General features: G+C 44.0%; 5 protein-coding genes across 14 annotated transcripts; 4 read left to right on the forward strand and 1 right to left on the reverse strand.

Moving 5' to 3' along the window:
• The first annotated feature begins 465 nt into the window (after nt 1-465).
• LOC108046970 (ubiquitin-conjugating enzyme E2 Q2) lies at nt 466-6,988 on the forward strand. 5 transcript variants are annotated; one of them, XM_044461095.1, is made up of 9 exons: nt 466-483; nt 1,696-2,206; nt 3,971-4,087; nt 4,146-4,433; nt 4,811-4,885; nt 4,946-5,237; nt 5,302-5,450; nt 5,520-5,598; nt 5,661-6,988. In XM_044461095.1, the coding sequence occupies exons 2-9, from the start codon at nt 2,045-2,047 to the stop codon at nt 5,690-5,692; spliced, it is 1,194 nt and encodes a 397-aa protein (XP_044317030.1). In that variant the 5' UTR covers nt 466-483; nt 1,696-2,044; the 3' UTR covers nt 5,693-6,988. The 5 variants fall into 5 exon arrangements, with proteins under 5 accessions (XP_044317030.1, XP_016982458.1, XP_016982457.1 ...); XM_017126969.2 differs by having other exon boundaries at nt 470-551; XM_017126968.2 differs by lacking the exon at nt 466-483 and adding an exon at nt 533-551 and having other exon boundaries at nt 1,402-2,206.
• A 134-nt stretch (nt 6,989-7,122) lies between these two features.
• LOC108046969 (U3 small nucleolar RNA-associated protein 15 homolog) lies at nt 7,123-9,038 on the reverse strand. Its single transcript, XM_017126967.2, has 2 exons — nt 8,836-9,038; nt 7,123-8,774 (listed from the first exon to the last, which is right to left on the reverse strand). The coding sequence occupies exons 1-2, from the start codon at nt 8,926-8,928 to the stop codon at nt 7,260-7,262; spliced, it is 1,608 nt and encodes a 535-aa protein (XP_016982456.1). The 5' UTR covers nt 8,929-9,038; the 3' UTR covers nt 7,123-7,259.
• Nucleotides 9,039-9,526: 488 nt separating this feature from the next.
• LOC108047013 (protein prenyltransferase alpha subunit repeat-containing protein 1) lies at nt 9,527-12,085 on the forward strand. The gene is made up of 3 exons (XM_017127037.2): nt 9,527-10,075; nt 10,312-10,700; nt 10,760-12,085. Exons 1-3 carry the CDS (start codon nt 9,984-9,986, stop codon nt 11,479-11,481), a joined length of 1,203 nt encoding a protein of 400 aa, XP_016982526.1. The 5' UTR covers nt 9,527-9,983; the 3' UTR covers nt 11,482-12,085.
• Nucleotides 12,086-12,786: 701 nt separating this feature from the next.
• LOC108046908 (protein unc-93 homolog A) lies at nt 12,787-20,640 on the forward strand. Of its 5 annotated transcripts, none has more exons than XM_017126874.1 (5): nt 12,787-12,918; nt 14,144-14,564; nt 14,689-15,069; nt 17,524-18,862; nt 19,041-20,640. In XM_017126874.1, exons 2-5 carry the CDS (start codon nt 14,418-14,420, stop codon nt 19,400-19,402), a joined length of 2,229 nt encoding a protein of 742 aa, XP_016982363.1. In that variant the 5' UTR covers nt 12,787-12,918; nt 14,144-14,417; the 3' UTR covers nt 19,403-20,640. The 5 variants fall into 5 exon arrangements, with proteins under 5 accessions (XP_016982363.1, XP_016982366.1, XP_016982365.1 ...); XM_017126877.1 differs by having other exon boundaries at nt 17,527-18,862; XM_017126876.1 differs by having other exon boundaries at nt 14,692-15,069.
• A 216-nt stretch (nt 20,641-20,856) lies between these two features.
• Nucleotides 20,857-22,725, forward strand: LOC108046913 (alpha-tocopherol transfer protein-like). 2 transcript variants are annotated; one of them, XR_001769402.2, is made up of 7 exons: nt 20,857-21,034; nt 21,403-21,562; nt 21,625-21,706; nt 21,779-22,117; nt 22,174-22,310; nt 22,363-22,522; nt 22,585-22,725. XR_001769402.2 is itself a non-coding variant. In XM_017126883.2 (6 exons), the coding sequence occupies exons 1-6, from the start codon at nt 20,908-20,910 to the stop codon at nt 22,430-22,432; spliced, it is 915 nt and encodes a 304-aa protein (XP_016982372.1). In that variant the 5' UTR covers nt 20,857-20,907; the 3' UTR covers nt 22,433-22,725. The 2 variants fall into 2 exon arrangements, 1 of the variants encoding a protein (XP_016982372.1); XM_017126883.2 differs by having other exon boundaries at nt 22,363-22,725.
• The last annotated feature ends 46 nt before the right edge of the window (nt 22,726-22,771 follow it).

Here is a 22,771-nt window from a genome sequence, read left to right on the forward strand (position 1 = left end):
TGTAGATTTCCAATCAGAAATTTAAAAATATATATTCTTGGTAGGTGGCGCTCATATAATTGATCAATTTCGTTATCTGGCGGTGGAGTTAACCCGTTCGATACGGGGAGGTCAAATAAATTTTCCGAAAATAAGCAAAAATATTTTTAGTGAATTATATGCTATATATATTTGATTACCAAAAGTTCACTTGTATTACAACCAGTGCTGGGGAGCATATAGATACTTGTACCTACTTATACCCATATTCATATCTTGGTTAAATGGTGTAGTACATTTTGGCCAAAATAATTGGTGTACTTAAATAGATAAAAATATCGAAGTTCAATCATGCCTGCACCCTTTCCACATATCTGGTTTGAAACTCGGAAAAATGGTATATTTAAAAACAGTATAAAGGGTATATTTTTTGGAGCCATATGGTATATTTTTTAGGCCGCGGTCACACTGACCCCACAGTTTGTTGTTGGTAAAAAAAAAAAGGTAAAGCGGGCGGACGTGCGTGGAACTGAATTTAATTTTCCGTACCGTGTCTCAATTTTCGCTGCTGTGTGCGTGTATATCTAGTTGTTTTTCTTTTTTTTTTGCATTGAATTTACCTGAACATTTTTCTCTGCTGCTGATTTGCCTACAATTACATACATATTTCCGCAATTGTGCGAGTGTGTGCGAGAAGAGTTCGTGTTTTTTTTTTGTGACCGTTTTTCCGTGTGTCTGTTTCTTTTTTTGCTCCGTTTGCAAACAAAGGATTTGTTCTCGGGGGTCCATACATTGTTAGTTTTTCGCTTTTTCCACCGTTTTCGCTCAAATATTGATAAATGATAAAGGGCCAGACTGCCTCTGTATGTGTGTGTGCGGGTGTCGAGTGTGCCAGTGTGTGTGTGTATGCAATGCTGAAAACGCAGACGGAAGAGTGGGGAAAGGAAAGGAGAGGAGAAGGAGAAAAGAAGAGCAAAAAAATTGGATCAGTTTTCGATTTACGATTTCCGATTGTCCCCATACTTGACATTTTCCTCTTTGTCATGATTTTTTGGGTCTTTTTTCTGTGTAAAAATTTCCTTGTGTAAGCACACACGAAAATAACAAACGCAGCAGAAAACGAGAGAAGAGAACAAACAGAAGAAGTAGAGGAAGAAAGAAAGGGGGGTTAGGAGATAAACGCAAAATTAGTTGTTTTATTTCGCCGATTTCCAATCGGTTTTTCGATTAATTTCGATCGTTGCGTAGACTGTTTGCACAAGTGTGCGTGTCAAGTTTTGATTGCTGTGCATGTGTGTGCGTGAGCCATTTGTTGTTTTTGTTTTCGCTAGCTAGCAACAACAACAACAAAAGTAATAATAATAATAATAGAAAAGTTAACAACAAGCCAAGTGAAACACGTGTTTTAAACTCGATTTACAGCCAAAACCCACAGGGCAAGCCGCAAACGCATAAAGAAAACTGAACTTAAAAAGAAAAGCAAGAAAAACGGTATTAAGTCGGGAAAGTCAAAGTGCAAAAAAAAACACTGAGAAAGTGCAATTGATAATTTATTCGGACTAACAACTTAAACAAATATTTAATCGAATCAAAACTTTTGGACAACATTAACTTCAGCTGTTTTATAAAAAAAACTAAATAAATTCAATTTTTTGTATTCTGCGAAGAGAGTTTCGAGAGAATGAAAAAAAACCTACTTCTCTTTACTTTTCACAGTTATTAGTAGGGAGATTCTTTAAACTGATGAACTATATAGAAATTTATTACGAAATACTAAGAACAGGTTAGAAAGCGGACCCGCCGCAGGAAAACAAAAAAGAACAACAACAACCGGGCGACTCAAAATAAGTCGCCTTTTCAATCTACCTCCGAGCATAAACAAAATCATCATTCTAAAAAGCACAATAAATAAATGAGTAAACAACAAAACATAGAAGAAATCACAAATCAACAATAAATAACAAAACGGAACCACAACATCGAGCGGCTGGAAAAATAGCGCCATCTAGCGTCGGCGAGTAAAAGCAGCAGCTGACAGACAGTTGCCTTTTTTGCCCGTCACAAGATGGCGTGCCTTAACACCCTGAAGCAGGAAATCAAAACTCTGGAGAAGATCTTCCCGAAGAATCACGAGCGCTTTCAGATCCTTAATTCCAGTGTCGATGAGCTGCTCTGCCGGTTTATCGACAAGAATGGAAAGCGCTACGACATCCATGCCAACATAACGGTAAGTCTTATGATTTTTCACAAATATGCACTGCGAATACATAGGGTACAAAATCACTTTTCACAAACAGTATTTGTACATATTGTATTTTTTCTTATAGCTTCACTGTTCAAGTTAAAAAAATGCAAATTTGTAATGAATTTCTAACAAGTTTTCCCATGAAACTGACCTTCCTGACAATCTTTAAATTAAATTTCGCATTCACCGCCCCTAAGTGCATAAGAATAAGAAATTTAATAAAGGATGCAAAAACTATGTCATAAAAGTCACCACGATACTTGTCTTATCGTCCAATACACCACTTCTTTCTTCGTTATCGATATGGGGTGGAGTATTGCTATTATGGCGCCGTGTTTACAAAAGATTTCAGGCTGGGAGCTAAATTTACTGTTTAGAACTGCATTTTTTATTGTCCGCTTTTGTCCTCTTTACGTTTTCACTTCATATGTTCAAAGCTAAGATAACTATATTTAAACGGCGATAAATACTTTTTATATACTTATGTATAGCAGGTGTTTCGCCTGTAATACGAAGGTTAATGGTTCGAGTTCTGCTTATTATTTATATTTGGCTCTCGCTATTAAAATTAAAATTATAATAGAATAGATGTTCTAAAACTTATTCTATTCAAGACACATCCTAGGCATAAATCCGTACAGGCAATTTGTTTATTGGTTGGATGTTTTTTCTATATACCAAATAAAGTTTTCGATAATCACTCAGATTACTTTAATTTCGAGGTAATCTTTTTTACCATCTTTATTTTTTCCTTGCCCCAAGCAATTTTATCTCCATGAATTTCTTCTTTCTTCCTTGAAATAGTGCTATCCTTGTCTGGTTTCCGACTCTACTTCTTTCTTTAATCTTACTTTTTCTTTTCTCGCTCTCTCTATCTCTCTCTTTCCCGCATATGCGTATTTATATATGTGAATATTTGTGCCGATTCTTTATTCCCACGCTGCTCAGTTGAGATGAGATATACGTATATGTATTGTAGTCTGTGTGATCTTCCTTTTGTTTTGACCACCATAGCTGATTTAGGATATAGTCTTAAAAAGTTTCTTCCTGATATTACAAGAAAACAAAAAAAACCTTGATTTATTTCAATTTGAATTCTGAAGATTGAGATCCGAAATTTGGCCAAATTGATCCTATGCCCGTGCAATATAAAGAAATACCCTCGTTGAGGTGTGATTCATTGCACCCGACCATCGGTTGCCAAGCTGCTCCATCTGTTTTCTGCTTTCTGTTCTCTGTGCACTGATCCCCGCTTGGTTCAACGATCTAATTAAAGGTTATAATTTCGTACTTGCTGGCGGGTTCGGTTCTCTGTCGTTTATTATTTGTTTATTTACATGTGCATGCAAAGTACTCCAACGACGTCGACAAATTCACCTGAGAACGTCAAAAAACGAGAACGAGAATGGAAATAAGAGAGATCTTTTGTCTGTGTCCAATTCTCGAGTACAAAGTATAAGTCCTTGACCCACCCCACACACGCGATTTGCAAGGCCCACCCCCTTTGGCTATAAACACAGTAGATTCCCGTTATAACCTGCGTTTCTATATGGTATTTCCATAAAGTCAGCTTATCAGTTTGCATTTAATTGAAATCGGAATGGGCAACATGTCTAATAGTCTTTGGCAATATTTTCCCTTATCTAAAGTGTCGATAACGAAATCTTTAGCTAACTATGTATGTTTAAAAAATACTGTGTTTACAAACCAGCTAAATATTATATTTCTGGATCTTCTCTCCTGCAGGAAACGTATCCCTCGTCGCCGCCAGTTTGGTTCGCCGAAAGTGAGGAGACAAGCGTCACAAATGCTGTTCAAATACTTAGCAATACAAATGGACGTGATAATCACGTGATTAATCAGGTGGGACATTCAAACATAAGATTCCGAAGAGTAAAAACTAAATCCAATTCTTTTCCAGGTGGGCATTCTGCTGCGTGAGCTGTGCCGACTACACAACGTTCCACTGCCACCTGACATCGATAATTTGGCCCTGCCGCTGCAAACGCCGCCGCCATCCGCTTCTCCACTCCGCTGCGACCAGAGACCAGGAGGCGGTGGAGCGGGGGGCGGTGGAGGACCGCACGGCAACGAGGAGACCGACTCGGATCAGGAAGAGATCGAGGATCCCATCGGCGAGAGCGAACAGGAGAGCGAGGGAGACGAGGACTTGCCGCTGGAAATGGATGATGTACGAAGTACAAACAAGGTGAGCTACAGCCGTGAGACAGAGCGATTTATATTGTTTTAATATATAATAATACAAACCCCCCAATGATGCACACTGTTTGCCTAATCTGCTACCTTTAAGGTGGCAATTACTTTCAAAGTACTGTTCTGCCAGCAATTTGCTTTTAAATCGACCAAATAATTATATTTGTTGCAATCAAATTTCCTACTTGACCGCAATTACTTTTGAATTTGTTTGGAATTTGTTCTTGGACAATTGACTTTAAATCGAATTGAGTATAATTCAAGAAGTTCTTCCACAATTGTTTAGTATATGACCATACCAAATCGATAAAAATAATGCAACAATTTTATGAATTATTATTAATTATGTGTAATGCTATCTGTGAAATACAGAAGGACGACATGGAAGTGGAACACCTAGCAACTTTAGAAAGACTGCGTCAAAGTCAAAGACAAGACTATCTAAAAGTGAGTTCAATGATACTTAGTAACAAAAACGTGACATATTGAGTGTTTTCTTGATTTTAGGGTTCTGTTTCGGGTTCCGTGCAGGCTACCGATCGCTTAATGAAGGAACTACGTGATATTTATCGATCGGACGCCTTCAAGAAGAACATGTATTCAATTGAGCTTGTCAACGAGTCGATTTACGAGTGGAACATACGCCTCAAGTCTGTCGACCCGGACAGTCCGCTGCACAGTGATCTGTTAATGCTCAAGGAGAAGGAGGGCAAAGACAGCATACTGCTCAACATCCTTTTTAAGGAGACGTATCCCTTCGAGCCGCCCTTCGTGCGCGTCGTCCATCCGATTATCTCAGGTGCGATTAGCTCACTTGAGAGTAAATGCAGGGCTAAGACTTGAATGTTTGCTTCATTTATTAGGCGGCTATGTGCTCATCGGCGGTGCCATCTGCATGGAATTGCTGACAAAACAGGGCTGGAGCTCGGCCTACACTGTGGAGGCGGTTATCATGCAAATAGCAGCCACCCTCGTCAAGGGAAAGGCGCGCATCCAGTTCGGGGCCACCAAGGTATGTGAAATTCAAACAAACAAAGCTTAGAGAGCCAAAAACCTACTTAAAACCATTGTCCATAAACAGGCACTGACCCAGGGCCAGTACAGTTTGGCACGAGCCCAGCAGAGCTTCAAGTCGCTGGTGCAGATACACGAAAAGAATGGTATGCTCCCACTAAAATAAGCCATAAAGTGGATTCCATATTAATGAGCATCTTTTTTGCAGGCTGGTTTACACCACCCAAGGAGGATGGCTAAGGCAGAAGAGTCCCCAGACGCACATCCTTTCTAGAATAACGCAAGCCACAACCAACACAGACCCATCTGAACACCCACTCACCGTCAGCATTACCTTATCCATATCCGCCAAGCACACATCCCGCTCTCACTGCCGGTTTGATCTGATATATCTGATATCTGACCTGATCCGGCCTGGTCAGCACCATTATGGACGGAGCCCCCGAATTCAAGTGGAAGGCCCACATTGTTTGCACGCGGTTTGCATCGTTGATGAAAGTTGGATGAAGCGTCCATCATGCGCATATGTTTAATTGCACTCGTAAACCAAAAACCGACTCGTTAAACACACTTTTATATTCACGGTTTACTGTTTCGTTGCAAGAAATTCATATGTATATGCCCCATTCGGGTTCTTCTTTGTAGTGTGTAGTCTTTTAACCACATCCCCCGGCCTGAAATTGTGTATCTTGTACAGTGTCTTGGGAGCTGATTATTGTGGTGCAAAATAAGCATAGAAATCAGCACCCGAAAGTGTAAAATGTAAAGGCAATACCTGTTATGTATATGAATATAATTTGTAATTTAAAAATGTAAATGTAGTGGCTTCAAAACCTTCCAAACAATACCCACAACCCCCACACACACTCCACACACACACACACACACACCCATACACACGCCTATATTGTAAAACTAGTTAAGACGCCTAATTGTATTCTTATTTTAATTTTACAAATCCGTGGTATCTTATATTTTTTCTCTTTACTGGTAAGCAAACAACAAAAGAATCGGAAAGTTGGCAAGAGAGTTGACGCGATGTCGAGCGGAATAGATATATATATATACCTATACATACATATAAATATAAATATACTTAAATATAAAGATATATATTAAAACTAGCGCGAGAGTTTAGCTTAAGCAGAATAAAACAGATCGATGCGTCGAAGATGAGCAAATTCTAAGTGTAAATTCGTCTTTCCAAATAATCGTAAAATAACGTAAATCTAAATCTACACAACAAAAAAAAAATTAAAAAGAAAAGAGCTAAACTATAAAGCTAAATCGAAAAGTTGGAGAACGAAAACCGAAAAATATTAGCAAGTGTAATATGCATTAAAATAAAAACAAAAAGAAACCTACAAGACGAGTTAAGGGCAACAGTTTTGGTGTCCCCATTATCATTGTTTTTTTTTAATATTCGTACAACGGCAGACAAAATTTCAATGTACATTTCAAAACAGAAATTGGCAAGCAAGACGAAATGTTCATTTTAAGTATGTATTTAATAAAGAAGGATATATACATGCATAATACGGGTCTGAAAGACATTTATTCTGGTTCAGGGGCTCTCTTGAAGGATTGGCGAACTATTTTCTGGTGGTAGGTATTTCAGGGACTAGAGAACATAAATTCCGGTTTTTTAAAACCCAATAATATAAAACGTCTTTTTTGCATTTTCTAGTAAAAATACGTTTTTATTAAATTCTAAAAAAAAATATAAACAGCTTCGGAAATATAAACTATGATATTACTAACTAATGCTAGACTTTTTGCGCAGATCGTTCAATGGCGAAGGTCAGGGTCACTCCACCAGGACCACGTACTTTTCCGCTGCCTGGGATGGCAGCATCTTGGGTGCCTTGGTCTCCACGTATGTGGGTTTGTGAACCACCTCGCCACTGTCCATCGAAACTCCAATGAGCATGTCCATGGTACCCTTTAACCGCATCAGCTCAGTGGTTAGCTTCACCTCCTCCTGGAAAGCGGCGGACAACCGTTCCAGGGCATCCATCAGCTTCTGGCTGCAGGCCACCAGTTGCCGCTCGAAGATGTCCAAGACCGTGCTGGCGGCCATCATCAGCGGACGCATGAAGCGCGTCTCTCCCAAATGAGCGCACACGAAGTCGATGAACTTAACAAGCACTTCATCGGGTCGATCAATGAGGGTTTTTTCCAGACGTCTGCGATGTAACAGGTCATTAATGACCGCCACCACCAGCTCCGGATGCAGCTCACTCTTCTTCGACCCCATCACATCTGCGAGGGCCTTCTTGTGGTTATACTGACGCAGATGCACATCGAAGGTTTTGAGCCCCGGTCCCTTGACCCTATCCTTGATGTTGTGATCCACCTGCTGGGTGTTGTTTGGAGGCATTGGCTCTTTGCGGTGCTTGCGGGCCCGATCCGCGCGAATCTTTTTTAAATGACTGGGCTTACTGTCCACTATCATGCGCCGAATGGAGATCAGCCCGTCGACCATCCCGGCCACAACAGCCTGATCGCCGCTAGCCACAGCCATGCTGACCACCGCATTGGGGTATGTCAACGTGTGGACCGTCTTGTAAGTGCTCACATCGTAGATCTTGACGTGCCGGTCCAGTCCGCCGGAGAACAACCTCCTGCCATCGGAGCCCAGCCGCAGACAGGTGACTGTCTTGTGATGCTGCGACATCATGGTGAGCAGTCGGCAACCGCCGACTAAATCCCAAACACGCACCTGGTTGCCTCCGGCGCTGACGAATACGGAGCCATTGGGCAGGAACAGCATGGACTCTACTGGAGCTCCGTGATCCAAAGTGTGCTGCACCACCGTCTCCGCTCGCGTATCATACAATTTGATCTTGCCATCGTAGCCGCCGGAGACGAACATGTGCCCCGCTTGCGGATGCATAGCTCCGGCACGAATGTAGTCCGTGTGGTGGTCCGCGTAGGTCTGCACCACCTTCTCGTTGGCCACGTCCCACAGACGGACCGCCTTGTCATCGCCAAAACTGGCCAGCTGCAACTTGTCCGCCGTGAAGAAGGTTCGATGCACCGGCGCCGTGTGTCCCTTGAACAGACGCAGGATGTTTCGGCTGGTGGTGTCGAACAGCTTGACGTGGCCCTCCTCGTCGCCGGCGGCCAGGAGCCTTCCATCCTGCCGGAATGTGGCTCCGTAGGCGGTCTTCTGGAATCGCGAGAGATTCTTGACCACCAACTTGGTCACAAGATTGTAGATCTGCACGCGCACCGAGCAGGTCAGCACAAAATTATCTGGATCACTGGGGCTGAAGTCCACATAGTCGATGGTGTTGCGCTCCTTGAGGTGCTCCGGTTTCTAAGAATTGAAAAGGGGATCAGTGGTCATGCAGCCGATTTGCTAATCTTCTAAAACTTACCGCCAATCGATTCCAGTAGACCGTGTCCGGGGTCTCCACCTGCGCCCGCTGCTGAAATCGGCGTGTGTTCAGTGGGAGAAAGTTGTTTTGCATCTTGGTTGTGATTCCGGTTCTCCTAGTGATTTCAATAGATCCTTTTTCGCGCGCACGTGTTAGACCAAAAAACCGTGCTTAACAACTAACTCGGAATTAGTGTGACCAACCGAGTCCAGTGTGCTGGCAGTCTGGCCGATTTTAAGCTAAATCTGGCGGAGGACTTAATACATAGAAGCATGGGTAACAAAAATTTAGAAAAACAATTATAATTTTGTTGAAATTACTACTAAAAATTATGCAAACCGTCTCCGCTAACGACACCCGACGGACATAAGGTATTTTAGACGTGATAGACACGACGCGACTTCTATAACCACACCACCTGGTAACTACCTACGATTAGCTATGACCAAATTTGAATTGCCCAAGAATGTGGCACACACTACCCTTTTTTTTTTGAATCTTCAAAATACAACTTATAATACACGAATTAGCAAAATACGGTTTTAATATAAACACAAGTGGGGCGACCTGCAACGTTATTTAGCTCTTTTCTTTTTACAGCTTTTTACCCTGCTCTATGGCAAACCTCTTATCGATAGACCCAGCAGGTGTATGCGTTATCGTTATCGGCGCTGGTGCACTGGCAAACACATGTTTGCAACAACAACAAACCAAAAAAAATAGAAACAAACCAGCAACAAAACAACATATGCCCGCTGTCCTCATAAAAATAGAAAAACATTTCCGAGTTTGCGATCCGCGCTTGGGTTTCGGGAGAACCAGATCCAGAGTGACAGCCCCTCGCGCTGGGCACTAAAATAATAATAATAATAGATGCTAGATCTCGTGTCCCGGCTTTAATTGAAATTTATTTGTTGTGATGCGGCCGCCACTGGGGGTTCCATAGACGTACAGCCAGGGTCCAAGCCTCCTCCATCTTCCGCCGCCTCCTCCGCCCAAATCTTAATTAACCGGAGGCATTGAGCATGTTTGCATTAATTGGAGACAATCAATGTGCCTGAGACCCTCGAATCGAACGGAACGGAACGGAAGCGAGATCCCCGAGGAAGCACCATCCAAACCGGAATACCACATTCGGTCCCACTTCCATGGAGATGGAGGAGGAACTCAACGAGAAGAAGGTGCTCTGCGAGAAGATCATCACGGACATCAACGCGGTGTTCCTCAAGGATCAGGATCTGTGAGTCTACATTCAGACACTAAAATTGAGCTACAGTATTTATCCATCTTTGAACTGACGTTCACACCATATAGAAACAGTGATTCATAGGTTCATAAAATGAGCAAGAACTATTAAAAATGATTAAGCTCAGATCAACTTATAAGATCATGGCCAAAATGTATTGACTATACTCGGTCAGAGCTCTACTTCAAACCGTTTCTAATCTCTGAATATGTGCTTCTTATTCCCACCAGCGCCTCATTCGAGATTATACCCAAGGAAACGAACTGCAACAAGTCGCCGGTGGTGCATGTGGAGCACAATCTGGGCCTGGAATCGTGGTGTGCCCAGCATGTCTATGACCACGCCCACCGCACCCTCATCTCCCATCGCCGCCAATCGTCGGCCCAGCAGCTCCGAACACTCCAGCAGCAGCAGCAGAGCGACTCTCTGGCCAAGTACCTGAACGTGGCCTTGCTGATCAATCCAGATGTGACCACCTTCTGGCACATTCGCCGCCAGCTGGTGCAAAAGAACCGATTGAGCATCAACAAAGAGCTGCAGTTCTCCGCCCTCGTGCTCTCTATCAAACCGAAGTCCAATGAGGCATTCGCCTATCGCCGCTGGCTGTACTCGTTCCAAAGTGAGTGGCTCGCGGGGGTTGCAGATTACAGGCTTTACATTTCCTTATTTCTTGCCTAGGTGCCGATGCCATCGACTGGCCCAACGAGATTGGGATCTGCGAGAGGGCCGCCGATAGATGCGCGAGTAATTACCATGCCTGGTCGCACCGCCAATGGATTCTGCAGAGCGGACCCTGCCTGATCCAATCGGAGCTGCTGCGCACGGAAAAGTTCATGCGCAAGCACATTAGCGACTACAGCTGCTACCATTACCGCCAGGTCCTTCTGGGGCGCGCCTACGAGCTAAACTTTGCCCTGTTCAACGATTCCGGAGCCGGTGGCTCCTTGCCGTTGGCCAGTCTGCAGTTGTTGATGGCCAACTATGGCCTCAAATGCGAACCAAAGGCGGAGGATCTTCTGCAGCTGCTGCTGCCTCATGTGGACCTGAGTTCCATTAGCAGCCAGAGGCTGAGATCATTCCTCTACTGCTGCAATGTGGCCGCCAATGATATGCGGCTGTGTGCGGAGCAGCGGTTAATGTACGGACTGCGGGATTGCTTCGACCTGCATCGCCGCGCGGCCCTCAAGTTCATCGTGGAGCAGTGCGTCCGCCTGCAGATGGGTTTGGCCAGCGGTCAACCGCTTGCCTCGGAGGCAGAGGATCTGCGTTCGCATTTGAGCACCTTTGACTTTGACAAGCATCCCTTTTTGGATGCCGTGCGGCGCACGGAGTCCTCCCTAGGCGGCAAGCACCGGCGCTGGTGCAATCTCCACCTGAGTTTTGGCTATCCAGCGGATTAGACAGCGGGACCTGAAACCTGAAATCTTGAGAAAAGCTCAAATCAATCTACCCCAATAGAATAACTTACTCTGTTTCCGTTTTCCATTCGTTTAAATTCTAGCAAATGCATTTCGTAAACATTTAAATTTGCTGGGTAACTTACTTTAAATTTGAATAATTTTAGCTTGAAAAAAGAAATATTATTTGAAAACCAGGATTTGTTGCAACAATAATCGTTGATTTAATACTTCTGAAGCTATTAGTGTGCTACTTTTAAAAAAATTCCCTTAAAGAACGGCTATGCACCAAAATATAAAAATTATTTAATAATCACGAATTTTAAACGGATTGGAAACGGAATACGGAATATATATATATATATACTCTACATGAACACCCCAAAGACAAAGTTAAACTAGCCCGATATGACCCAACCGGTCAACCAATTGCATTTCGATATATGTTAGCGTTAACTGTTCAATTTTATTCTCGATCTGCTCTGGCATAATTTGTTAGTAGTATGCTCAGATGTACGAATTAACCAATTATCGCCATGCCATGCACGCGTTTGTTGTTAGCCAATTTGCATTAGTTTTTAAATAAATCCAACCAATAGTCGACGGATGTGGCCGGCCGTTCATTGGGTGGGTCAGTATTTGTTATCCCCAGCACAGCGAGAAATCGGCGATTATGCGTTATTGCTTGGGCTTTCCTTGCCATCGTTCTGAATAGGCTATGATCTTACCTCATACCAAAAACTAAGAAGGTTTTAAAAAAAATATATAAATAAATTATAAACATTTGATATACATATTTTGAGATATGAAATAATATTACAATGATGACCAAATAGTTTCGAGAACTAAATCTAGTCGAACTGCCCTCTCCGTTGGAAGGTATCGATTTGTTAATAGCAAAAATTACGATTTAATATTCCTCTTATTGGGGATTGAGGCTAGTTTTTGCGAAGATATAATATTAATACAAACGGTTTGTCGAAATGTTATTAATCAAATTCAAAGGGAAGTGCATTATCAGTTCGAGAATATCATTTCACCAATATCGTCCGCAATTAATCCGTTTTAAATGCATAATACAGAGACTGTTTTACCGAAAATATATCATCGGATGACTTCGCTTTTGTGGCGGTGCAGCCACAGCCACAACCACCCCCTCCCAGAATCGACTGGGGCTTTCGAAGGCTAGTGCGCATGTCTGGCGTCGAGATGCGAGATGCTGTCGAAGGCCCGAGATGACAACAATTTCAGCAGCGGACTCAGAATCGCCAGCCCGTAATCCCTGCCAGCTTTTCAGTGTGTTTCTGGAGCAGTTCGCGAGCGGCGGTGTTTTAGTGCAGTGTGTTGAGTGGCTTAAAGTGCTGGCTTGTTTAGAGGCTTAAAAACAATTTTCGACCTGAAAGAAGTGCATATAGGTATAGGTTCTCCGAAAACTTTAAAGTAATTAATGGTTGTTTTTTTTTATAAATTAAGGTTGGGAATATTTCCTTAATGCTTCTATAGAGAGCAGTGTGGATGTGTGTGTGTTTTTTTTTGTGCCTGCCTTTGTTTGGTTTTGTTAAAATATTCATATTCGTTTTTCATCGGGCCCCTTTGCATTTGTTATCCATCCCTCCCTACTTTTTTTTTCACCCCCAGGGGCGTGGGCCCAAAACTGCGCCTCAATTGGAGTTTTTTTGTGTGGGAGGTGGGGTTGTTTAGGGTGTTTAGGGTAATAGTGGCAAGTCTGTTTATGAGTTGATTATGAGCTGCAAAATGGTGTGCCATTGTTTTCGGGCCCCGCCTACTCTAAGGACCTCCCGATCTCGTCCCGTCCTGGGATATATACTCCGGATTCCGGAATACCTGACCCTGGGGTGCCTGCGAATGTGTAGATAACTCAAAATGGACACACCTGATGATTTTGTGCCAGTGTGCGTCGTATGTGTGCGAAATTCTTTTGGCCATGGGGACTACACTCGCAGTCGTAATAATAGCTGCTTTTGTTAATTGGCATAAGCGGATTAGGCACAAGATAAACTGGGTCACCTGGCTGACCACTGCCAAGATCTTTTCCTAGAATTTAAGAGTGTATGTAGTTTACATGTCCTAATTGGTCATTTGAAACTTGGTAAGCGATTTCCATGGAATTTCAGATTCAAAAGCTTAGCAAGCTGAGTGGAAGGACGCATTACGACGTTTGTAAAGAATTGCATTTGGATGATCATAAAGAGGAGTGCAAAGTTCCATTAAGATCTGTTTCTTGGAAGTTTTAATGTTTTGCTAATAAGAGTATGTACGTCAAGATTTAAATGAAGTAATGAGAATCAAATCAAAGAAGGCTTAGCTCTTTAAATAACAATTTAATTTCTTTTTAAATGAATTAACCTATTATTTTTGCCCGTAATGCATTGTAACCATACCCATGCATACATATGTAGCCATGAATGTCGTGAGTAACGGCAAGGAAATGTATGTAGCCCCATGGCCCACATAAGTATGCAATGCATGTGCGCCCAGCGGATGTGTGCGAGTGTGTGTGCCACAAGGATGCCTGTCTGTGTGTGTGTGTGTGAGTGTATGGTTGACAGTTTCCAGGTGCAGGTGACAACTCAATAAGCAACCGATAGATGGCGATAGCATTCGATACCCCATGACTTTTTCATTTCCTTTCTCCATTCCACAGGCATTCCGCTGCATCGGGACTATATTTGCATTACCATATACATTTTTGTACGCGGATTGGGGGGCGTGGCATGTCGACGGTGGACAATGAACCCGCCCACACAGCAAGGACAATAACTTGAGACTGGATTGGACCGGACTGGCATGCCAGTCAGCAGGAGGGGCAGCATGAGTTCGCCTTTTTGGAGCGATGCCAGATATGGAATCGCAGCGGCCCTAAAATCCACATAACTCCACTGCGATAAGTTTCGATAAGTTGGCAATAATCGGGCGAAATGGGCAGTTTGCCGAATCTTCACGAGCTGGAGGAGGCGGAGCGCAAGCGGGAGAAGCGGCGCGAGTACGAACTTTTGCTGGAGCAGCGGGCCCGGGACACAAGTCGCGAGCGGGAGCGACTCTCCGCTTTTGCCCAGCAGCGCAAGGTGAGTAGCGATCGTTCACATTTGGTTATCGATAACATAACTGGCGATTTAACCGATAAGGCCGTTAGCATTAAAGGAAATACCAAGCTCTTGGCATTGTACCTATATATTTGTTAATTCCCAGCAGCAATCCTCGTATAATGCCTATATAATGGCTGGTCTGGGGATTGGCGGAGGCTCCTTGAGTCTCAATGCCGCCGGAGGAACAGGAACAGCGGCTACCGGAAACGGAGAGCTGCCCAGTGGCAATGGAACTACTGCTGGGAAGTCGCAGAACCAGGCGGCGGGCACAGGATCTGGATTGGCCACCAGTTCGGGTGCCCCGGTGGCCACCACCGGTGGCTTTGCGATGCTGGGAATGAGCAAGAAGTACGCACCACACTCGCATCACCATCAGCATCAGCATCACCACCAGCACCGCCATTCGCTGACCACCAGGCACCGTGTGCTCCGGACCCGCAGCTCTGGAGGAGCGCATAACGTCTGGGACGAGCAGATGATGGAGGTGAGTGGTTGCATAGATCATACTTTTTCATATCCTATTTAAATACAGTGGCTCACAGCTTATTTGACCCACACCTAATTTTCAACATTAAACAGGTATAACTCCTGAACCATAAGAGATACCCATAAAAATAAAACGCAGAAAGGTTAACTGTTGTTTTAACTTCAAAAATATGTTTTTATTTATTTATTCTTGCAAGGAACTTCTTAATTAAACAATAAAAACTAAAAATACTGCCTTTTTCAATGTCACAGCTTATTTGACCCAGTTCATCACATTAATTATAAAAAATTTCAAAAAAAATATTTTTTTAACTTTCAGTTTTTGGTATGTCCGCCCTTTTGGTCCACAACCGACTTCAGTCGATTGGGAATAGATCCGACCAATTTTTTTGTGGTTACTGGGGTGATTTTAGCCCATTCTTCGAGCAAAGCCGTCTTCAAGTCATTTTTATTGGAAATATTGCGCTCCCGAATTTTTGAGTCCCGCAAAGCCCACAAATTCTCAATAACATTAAAATCGGGTGACTGACCTGGCGATTTCATTATATGGTGACAATTATAACCCAGCCAATATTGAACTATAACCGACTTTTGCTTTGGGTCATTGTCTTGGTAGAACCGAAAACCCGGTTTTATTCCCAATTTCTCAGCACTTTGGAGTAAATTATCCTTAAGGATATTAAGATAAACATTTTTATTCATTATGCTTTCAATAAATTTTAGGTTTCCGACTCTTGCTGCGGACTTACAGGCCCAAACCATAACGTGTCCGCCGTCATGCCTAACGGTGGGTTTTAGATGTTTGTCCAGCAGCTCTGTATTGGCTTTACGCCATACGTAAGAACATAATTTGGACCCAAAAATATTACGTCATTTTCGCTGATGAGTCAAAATTTAATATTTTTGATCCGATGGACGTTCTTAGCTATGGCGTAAAGCCAATACAAAGCTGCAGGACAAACATCTAAAACCCACCGTTAGGCATGACGGCGGACACGTTATGGTTTGGGCCTGTAAGTCCGCAGCAAGAGTCGGAAACCTAAAATTTATTGAAAGCATAATGAATAAAAATGTTTATCTTAATATCCTTAAGGATAATTTACTCCAAAGTGCTGAGAAATTGGGAATAAAACCGGGTTTTCGGTTCTACCAAGACAATGACCCAAAGCAAAAGTCGGTTATAGTTCAATATTGGCTGGGTTATAATTGTCACCATATAATGAAATCGCCAGGTCAGTCACCCGATTTTAATGTTATTGAGAATTTGTGGGCTTTGCGGGACTCAAAAATTCGGGAGCGCAATATTTCCAATAAAAATGACTTGAAGACGGCTTTGCTCGAAGAATGGGCTAAAATCACCCCAGTAACCACAAAAAAATTGGTCGGATCTATTCCCAATCGACTGAAGTCGGTTGTGGACCAAAAGGGCGGACATACCAAAAACTGAAAGTTAAAAAAATATTTTTTTTGAAATTTTTTATAATTAATTTGATGAACTGGGTCAAATAAGCTGTGACATTGAAAAAGGCAGTATTTTTAGTTTTTATTGTTTAATTAAGAAGTTCCTTGCTAGAATAAATAAATGAAAACATATTTTTGAAGTTAAAACAACAGTTAACCTTTCTGAGTTTTATTTTTATGTGTATCTCTTATGGTTCAGGAGTTATACTTGTTTAATGTTGAAAACTAGGTGTGGGTCAAATAAGCTGTGAGCCACTGTAGGTGGTATAGGTATATTACAATATACATAAAAAGGAAGTGTGTTGCTAAATATCAGATTGCTAAATTTTATTTCTATGAAAAGCTATCAAGTTAATCATCATATAATATCATATCCATTTTTTTCTGTGTGGTGGGCAAAGGCACTTGTCACTTATTATTAATAGAATCAGAGTGCAGCGCGAGGTAATGGACATTGAGGTTGAGCTCTCTGTTGCCTTGGACACTTGACCATCCTGGGGCTCAATGTCGACCGAAGAGGTGGTCGGTGGTGGATTTGGGGGGCAGATGTCAGAACGTGCAAATGGATTATATCTTCCAGTTGCACAACAAGTAATTAAGTCGAACCTGGCCAGGCATATCTATTCTCCTTTCCCCATTTACCATTCCCCATTCCCATCCTACCACTCAATTGTAATTGAAGACCAAGGTTGCTGGCTGCAACGCCATTAGCCTGCTTTAATCCTTGAACCGCTGTTAATTCCTGGAAGACTTTCATGTCATAAGGTGATGGAGATTCCTGGAAGATGCTCCTCATTTGAAAGGTTTAAATATAGACCGGAAGATGTAAGTAAGAACCAAATTCGTAGCAACACCCATCATTGCTTTTCATGCATCAGGCCTTTGTTAATTCTTGATAATTCCTGGAGATGCAACTTCTTGGAGACTAGAGTTCTGACTTATTCAAGCCCGAGCCCGTTAGTAATCCCCGCTTTTGTTCTATATTTTCCAGCAGCACCTGACCACATACTCGCCGTCGCCCATTTCGACCCGTTCACATCGGATAAATCCCGTTTCCTCGTACCAGGTGCAGGCTGCTCTGGCGGCCTCGCGTCGCCGGGAGTCCATAAACAGCTCCATTGGGGCCACCTCCATCCGGCGCTTGATAACGCTCAATAACCGGAATTGCCGGCACAAGGTGCCCGCCCAAGTGCGTCAGAAAGTGTGGCGCCAGTTCAGCTGCTTGAGCCTGGCCCACGGATTGATGAACTGCGTCCTGCTCCCGGTGATGGCACTGCAGGGCTCGAATGCGGTGTGGCACCATCGGGAGCAGTGGCTGCCCCTCGGACCGGAGATTGGATCCCTGCTGCTGAGCGCTCTGTTCCTGGTGGCCGCCGGGATGAGCCTGCCCAGCATCCGACTGATGAAACGATATGGCTATGGGTACCTTTTGGTGGCCAACTATTTGGCGGTGGTGCTTTTCCTCCTGTCGCATCTGTACGCCTCCATTTACACCCTTCTGCCGGCCTATTTGCTGCTCGGCGTGACCTTGGGCGGATCTGGTGGCTCCAAGGCGGCCTTGATTGTCCACTTCGGAGGAAAGTTGAGCTGCTCCTGCGAGTCGCAGCAGTCGCATGCGGCGGTGGATGTGTTGCAGGAGGAGCACAAGATGTTCTGCAATCGGGATCAGAAGGTGCGACGCCTGGCCAGGTGGTTCAGGGTCGCCCAGGATCTGGGACTCATCGGAGGAGCCCTTCTGGCCTCCATTTTGCTGGCCTGCAGCGATGGAGACTTCACGGGAGATTGCTCGGGACTGGTTTACTATGGAAACGAGAGCTGGCCGCCGCAGCTGAGGGACTTCTACAACCGGAATGAGCATGGCGACCGGATCTGTGGGGCGGACATGTGTCCGCTGAGGGTGAAATCGCTCCTGGCAGCGGGATGGGCCAATGGCAGCTCCATACCCAGCTCGGTCTATGCTGGCTTCATCGAAAGTGAGCCCCGGGTGGCCGGGCAATCCCTTCTCTGGCTCTATGTCCTGTTCTCGCTGATCTCCTTGATGCTTTCCCTGATGATAATGGTGGACAAGGTCCAAACGACGGCCTCGTCGCGGCCGGAGCGCTTGAGGGACGTGAGCATCACGGATACGCTGCTCTTTGCCGGTCCCTTGGCCTATTTCGTGGGCACGGAACAGGCCTACATGTTGGGCGACTTCCTGCGGGCCTTCGTCACCTGCTCCTTGGGCATTGGCATGATTGCCGGCGCTCTGATTGGCATGGGTCTGATGCAGCTCATCGTCTCCTGCACTCTGAGCATGCTACTCCGGCATGTCAAGAGGATCGTCGTGATTCGTGAGTATCAGATACATTTACATTACCCCTTATCAGTTATATTGCAAATTTTTGAAGAACCAAGAGCTGAAGAAATTGTTGTCCAAATGCCACACCTAAACTTGCAATTAACTGAATTCTTTTTTTTTTTTTTAATAGCCATAATAGGTTACCAAATTCTTGTTGCTTCCTTTTTCAGTGGCTGGTTTCTTCTTCCACTCCTGCCTGCTGTTGGCCTTGTCCAGCTGGAAGCCATCGAGCGACGATAGTGCCCTGTTCTACGTGATCGCCGCCTCCTGGGGCGCCTGCAACGGGATGTGGGAGACGCTCCTGCTCTCGCTGGTCACCCTCAACCATGCCAGCCATGTGCCCGAGGTGCAGGCTCCCCTGCAGGCCCTCCGCTTCCTCGGACTGGGATTGACCTTCGCCGGACACGGCTTTCTTTGCGAGTCGCTGAAGATCATTGCCTTGGTGGTGCTCCTGGTGATCAGTGTGCCTCCGTACGCCACCCTGGAGATCCGACTGGAGGCGCAGCGCAAGGCAACGCTGGTCAGCTTATGACGCAGCATCTTCAGCTAGTCCCGACGAATGCGACGGGATGTCGTTGCCCGGACGCACACCATGTGACATGTTCCGGATACGGATGCGGGTACGGGTACGGGTACGGACACGGAACCGGATCCGCGGCCAGACCTCCTCCAATCGCAACCTGTCAGTATTGAACGAGAGACACAAGTCAAGCGACGCAAGCTACACTTCAGTATTTCCAAGTTCTGCGGTCGGAAGTCGAGGGCCATGGACAGGGATACGGTATAAGTATCTGGGAACTCCAACTGGGATTTAGGAACACCCATTTAGGAGACGATACCTGTAACTATTAAAACCCCAATCGCCTCTCGACTTCCGACCTGCGGGCCTAGAGGATAAGACTAGCTCATAAGATTGATCTATACCCATGTGCGAGGGGAACTCCCCTTCGAGATGTGTGCATTCTCAATTTGTAGCATTTGCCAGTGCCAGTAATGTTGTTCCATGTCTATAACTTATCTATCAAATAGAAAGAGCGAGAGGGGAGGAGAGCTTTATGAGCCACAATAAGCATGTAGCATGTAGAACGTTATATTTATCCGATCTGAGATGATACGATATCAATTGCTATCTACATATGTATTTTGCCACAAGGCCTTGGTCAATATGCTGCCCAAATAGGTTTTTGTGTACAAGTATTTCCTAAAGTTAACTCCTAGGCGTAGGTCTATTCAATTCGAAACTCCAATTGCCAACTCGCCAATTCGCAATTCCCCAAACCAAACCGATCCGGTCCAGAATTAATGTGTGTTATATATGTGTTTAATCGGTGTTATGTGCGTTATGTAGGTTTCGAGACCCTCCACTTTCACCCATCCACCATAGGAGCACCTATCCCGATTCAGATAATGCTAGCTGCAAACTGTTATGATAACAAGGTGAAATCCTAAGGTCTAAGGTCTAGAAAAAACAATGTTAACATTTTGAGAATTTTGAGAATAACCATTTTGTGACCGTTGACGATTTCATACATCGGGGCTACGTATTACGTTGCTAGCCATATACTATATATACTGTATACACAAAGACATACTATATATTTTTTTCTTAGCGGCGGTTCCATCTGAATATTGAATAAAGCCAATCTCGCACACGAGTTAAGTCGGGGAGACGAGAAGTCAAATGCGATGAGATCGAGTTCTACGTGTATTGGATGTGTATTGTATATTGTAGGTGTCCATCTCCAGATCCAATAAAGATTCCAAAACAAGTGTGTTGCTCGTTCGACCTGGGGTCTGTTTCTAGTGGCGCAATTAAAAGTCGTTCTCTGCTTAATTACAAACAACTGGATTCATTTGTGCGTTTTGGCGAGCTTTGCCACAAAGCTTTTTCTCTCGCCGATCGGAGCGTGAACATTGGGTATATTTTCTATGGGTATGTGTGCGGTCTTGTTAGCTTTATCAATTGGGGTACTTAGCTAACTAACTTGCTAGTTAGTGGGTATTCGAGGCCCCAGAGAGACGCGTTCGCTGGCCCCGATGGACAAAGATAAAAACAAAGATAAGGGGGATAATGATTCCGGCTCCTCATCCGCCGAATGGAGCGACAAGCTGGCGGAGCTGGTCGCCTGGTTCGAGGGCAATCCCAATCTGCCCGAGAAGATCGGTAAGTAAGCCAGGAGAATCGGGCCCAAATGTGTTTCGCTTCGATTGATAGCCAGTCAAGTGCGAGCCAGAATTAATGGGCGCGCAATAACCTGATATGGCTTACGATCCATTAACCTTGTAACTTGGCAGTGGCAAAGGTCAAGTGCATGGGTATCTCTACAGGGATATCTGTACGCTTCCTCCTTGCATTGTTATAGTTATTTATGGGGAGATAACCACTCCTTCAAGTGTCTCCATGGATTATCAAATCTTTATGATCGTTGTAAGTCGATAAAGCATCATATGTTAGTTCGACTTCTTTGTGTAGAGTATTTAAGTATCTTTTGCAATTCCTTTACTAATTTGCACGTTATATCTTCCCTGTAGAACCCATAGTGATGCTCCGATTTCTCAAGTGCATGGCATTCGATGTAAAGCGTACCAAATCTCTGGTGGAGCTTAACTATACTATGCGGAATAAGCACCCACATCTGTTCATGGATCGCAACATGGAGGACGAGATGACCGCCAAGGGCCTGAGGGTGTCGTAAGTAAAATTATAAAGATCGATAGGAGAGATTACAAACTAATAATATTCCTTCTTTATAGGGATGTTCTGATATTACCGGGCATTACGCCACAAGGAAATAAACTGCTCTTCTTCCGTCTGGCAGATCTTGATCCACGTACGGTGGGTATTGGCAGTCTTTTAAATTGTGATCTATATATATACAACTGATCAATAAAATCCATATTTTTATAGCGCAATTCCGTGGAGGAGACCAAAATCTTCTTTATGATGAGTGATGCGCGATTTACTATGCCGGATGTGGATAGAGAAGTTGGGTCCGAAAACGGAGAGGCTTACGAACTGGACGAAGCGGATATTGCGAATGGTGATGTTCAGATCGTGGACATTGAGGGCTACACTCTGCGTCACCTGGCCTACGTGTCCATTTTCGTGCTGCGAATTTACATGAAATTCCTGCAGGAGGCGTATCCCTCCCGCCTGCAGGCCATGCACGTAATCAATTGTCCCTCCTACCTGGACAGGCTAATCTCCATGATGTCCCCCTTCATAAGGGAGGAAGTGCGCAATATGGTAATGCCCACAGTAATCCCACCTAATTCTCAGCCTCTAATGGAACTTATTTGCAGATCAAGTACCACACAGAGGGCTTGGAGAGCCTCTATAAGGAAGTTCCCAGGGACATGTTGCCGGAGGAGTATGGCGGCAAGGCGGGCTCTCTAGCGGAACTCAAGGCCCGGGGCGTTAAGTCCATCAAGGACAAAAGGTAAGCTCGGGAAATATAAATCAAAATTTGGGTTATCCGACTCTTGTTATAGTGCCTACCTGAGCGATGAGCGTTACTGGAAAGTCTCCTCCCAGAGCAAGAGCCGCTGGTCCTGGTTCTGATATTCCAATAAATTATTAGCTTCCACACATATCCTGCGAACGTGATATATATTCAAATGTGATCAACGAGCGCGCCTTGCCAAAGCAAAGGTATCGATTAGTCGGGGAAGTCCCTGATATAACTACAGGACTAAAAGTACAATTCGTTACAGCTGTCCTTTGAGAAGAATTTCTAAGTATATTCAGCTATATTTCCACTCTTTCCATTTATGTTAAGTGCATTTTTTTTTTCAATTAAGGGGTATTAGCAGAAATGTGAAACGTTTATATGACAATAAATTAATATAATTGTATTTTATGGTTTTATTACAGCCAAAAGTAGATAGAATTGTTTTAAGT

This window comes from Drosophila rhopaloa, unplaced genomic scaffold, assembly GCF_018152115.1.
Source record: "Drosophila rhopaloa isolate 14029-0021.01 unplaced genomic scaffold, ASM1815211v1 contig_3, whole genome shotgun sequence".
In the NCBI taxonomy this organism is placed as follows: domain Eukaryota; kingdom Metazoa; phylum Arthropoda; class Insecta; order Diptera; family Drosophilidae; genus Drosophila; species Drosophila rhopaloa.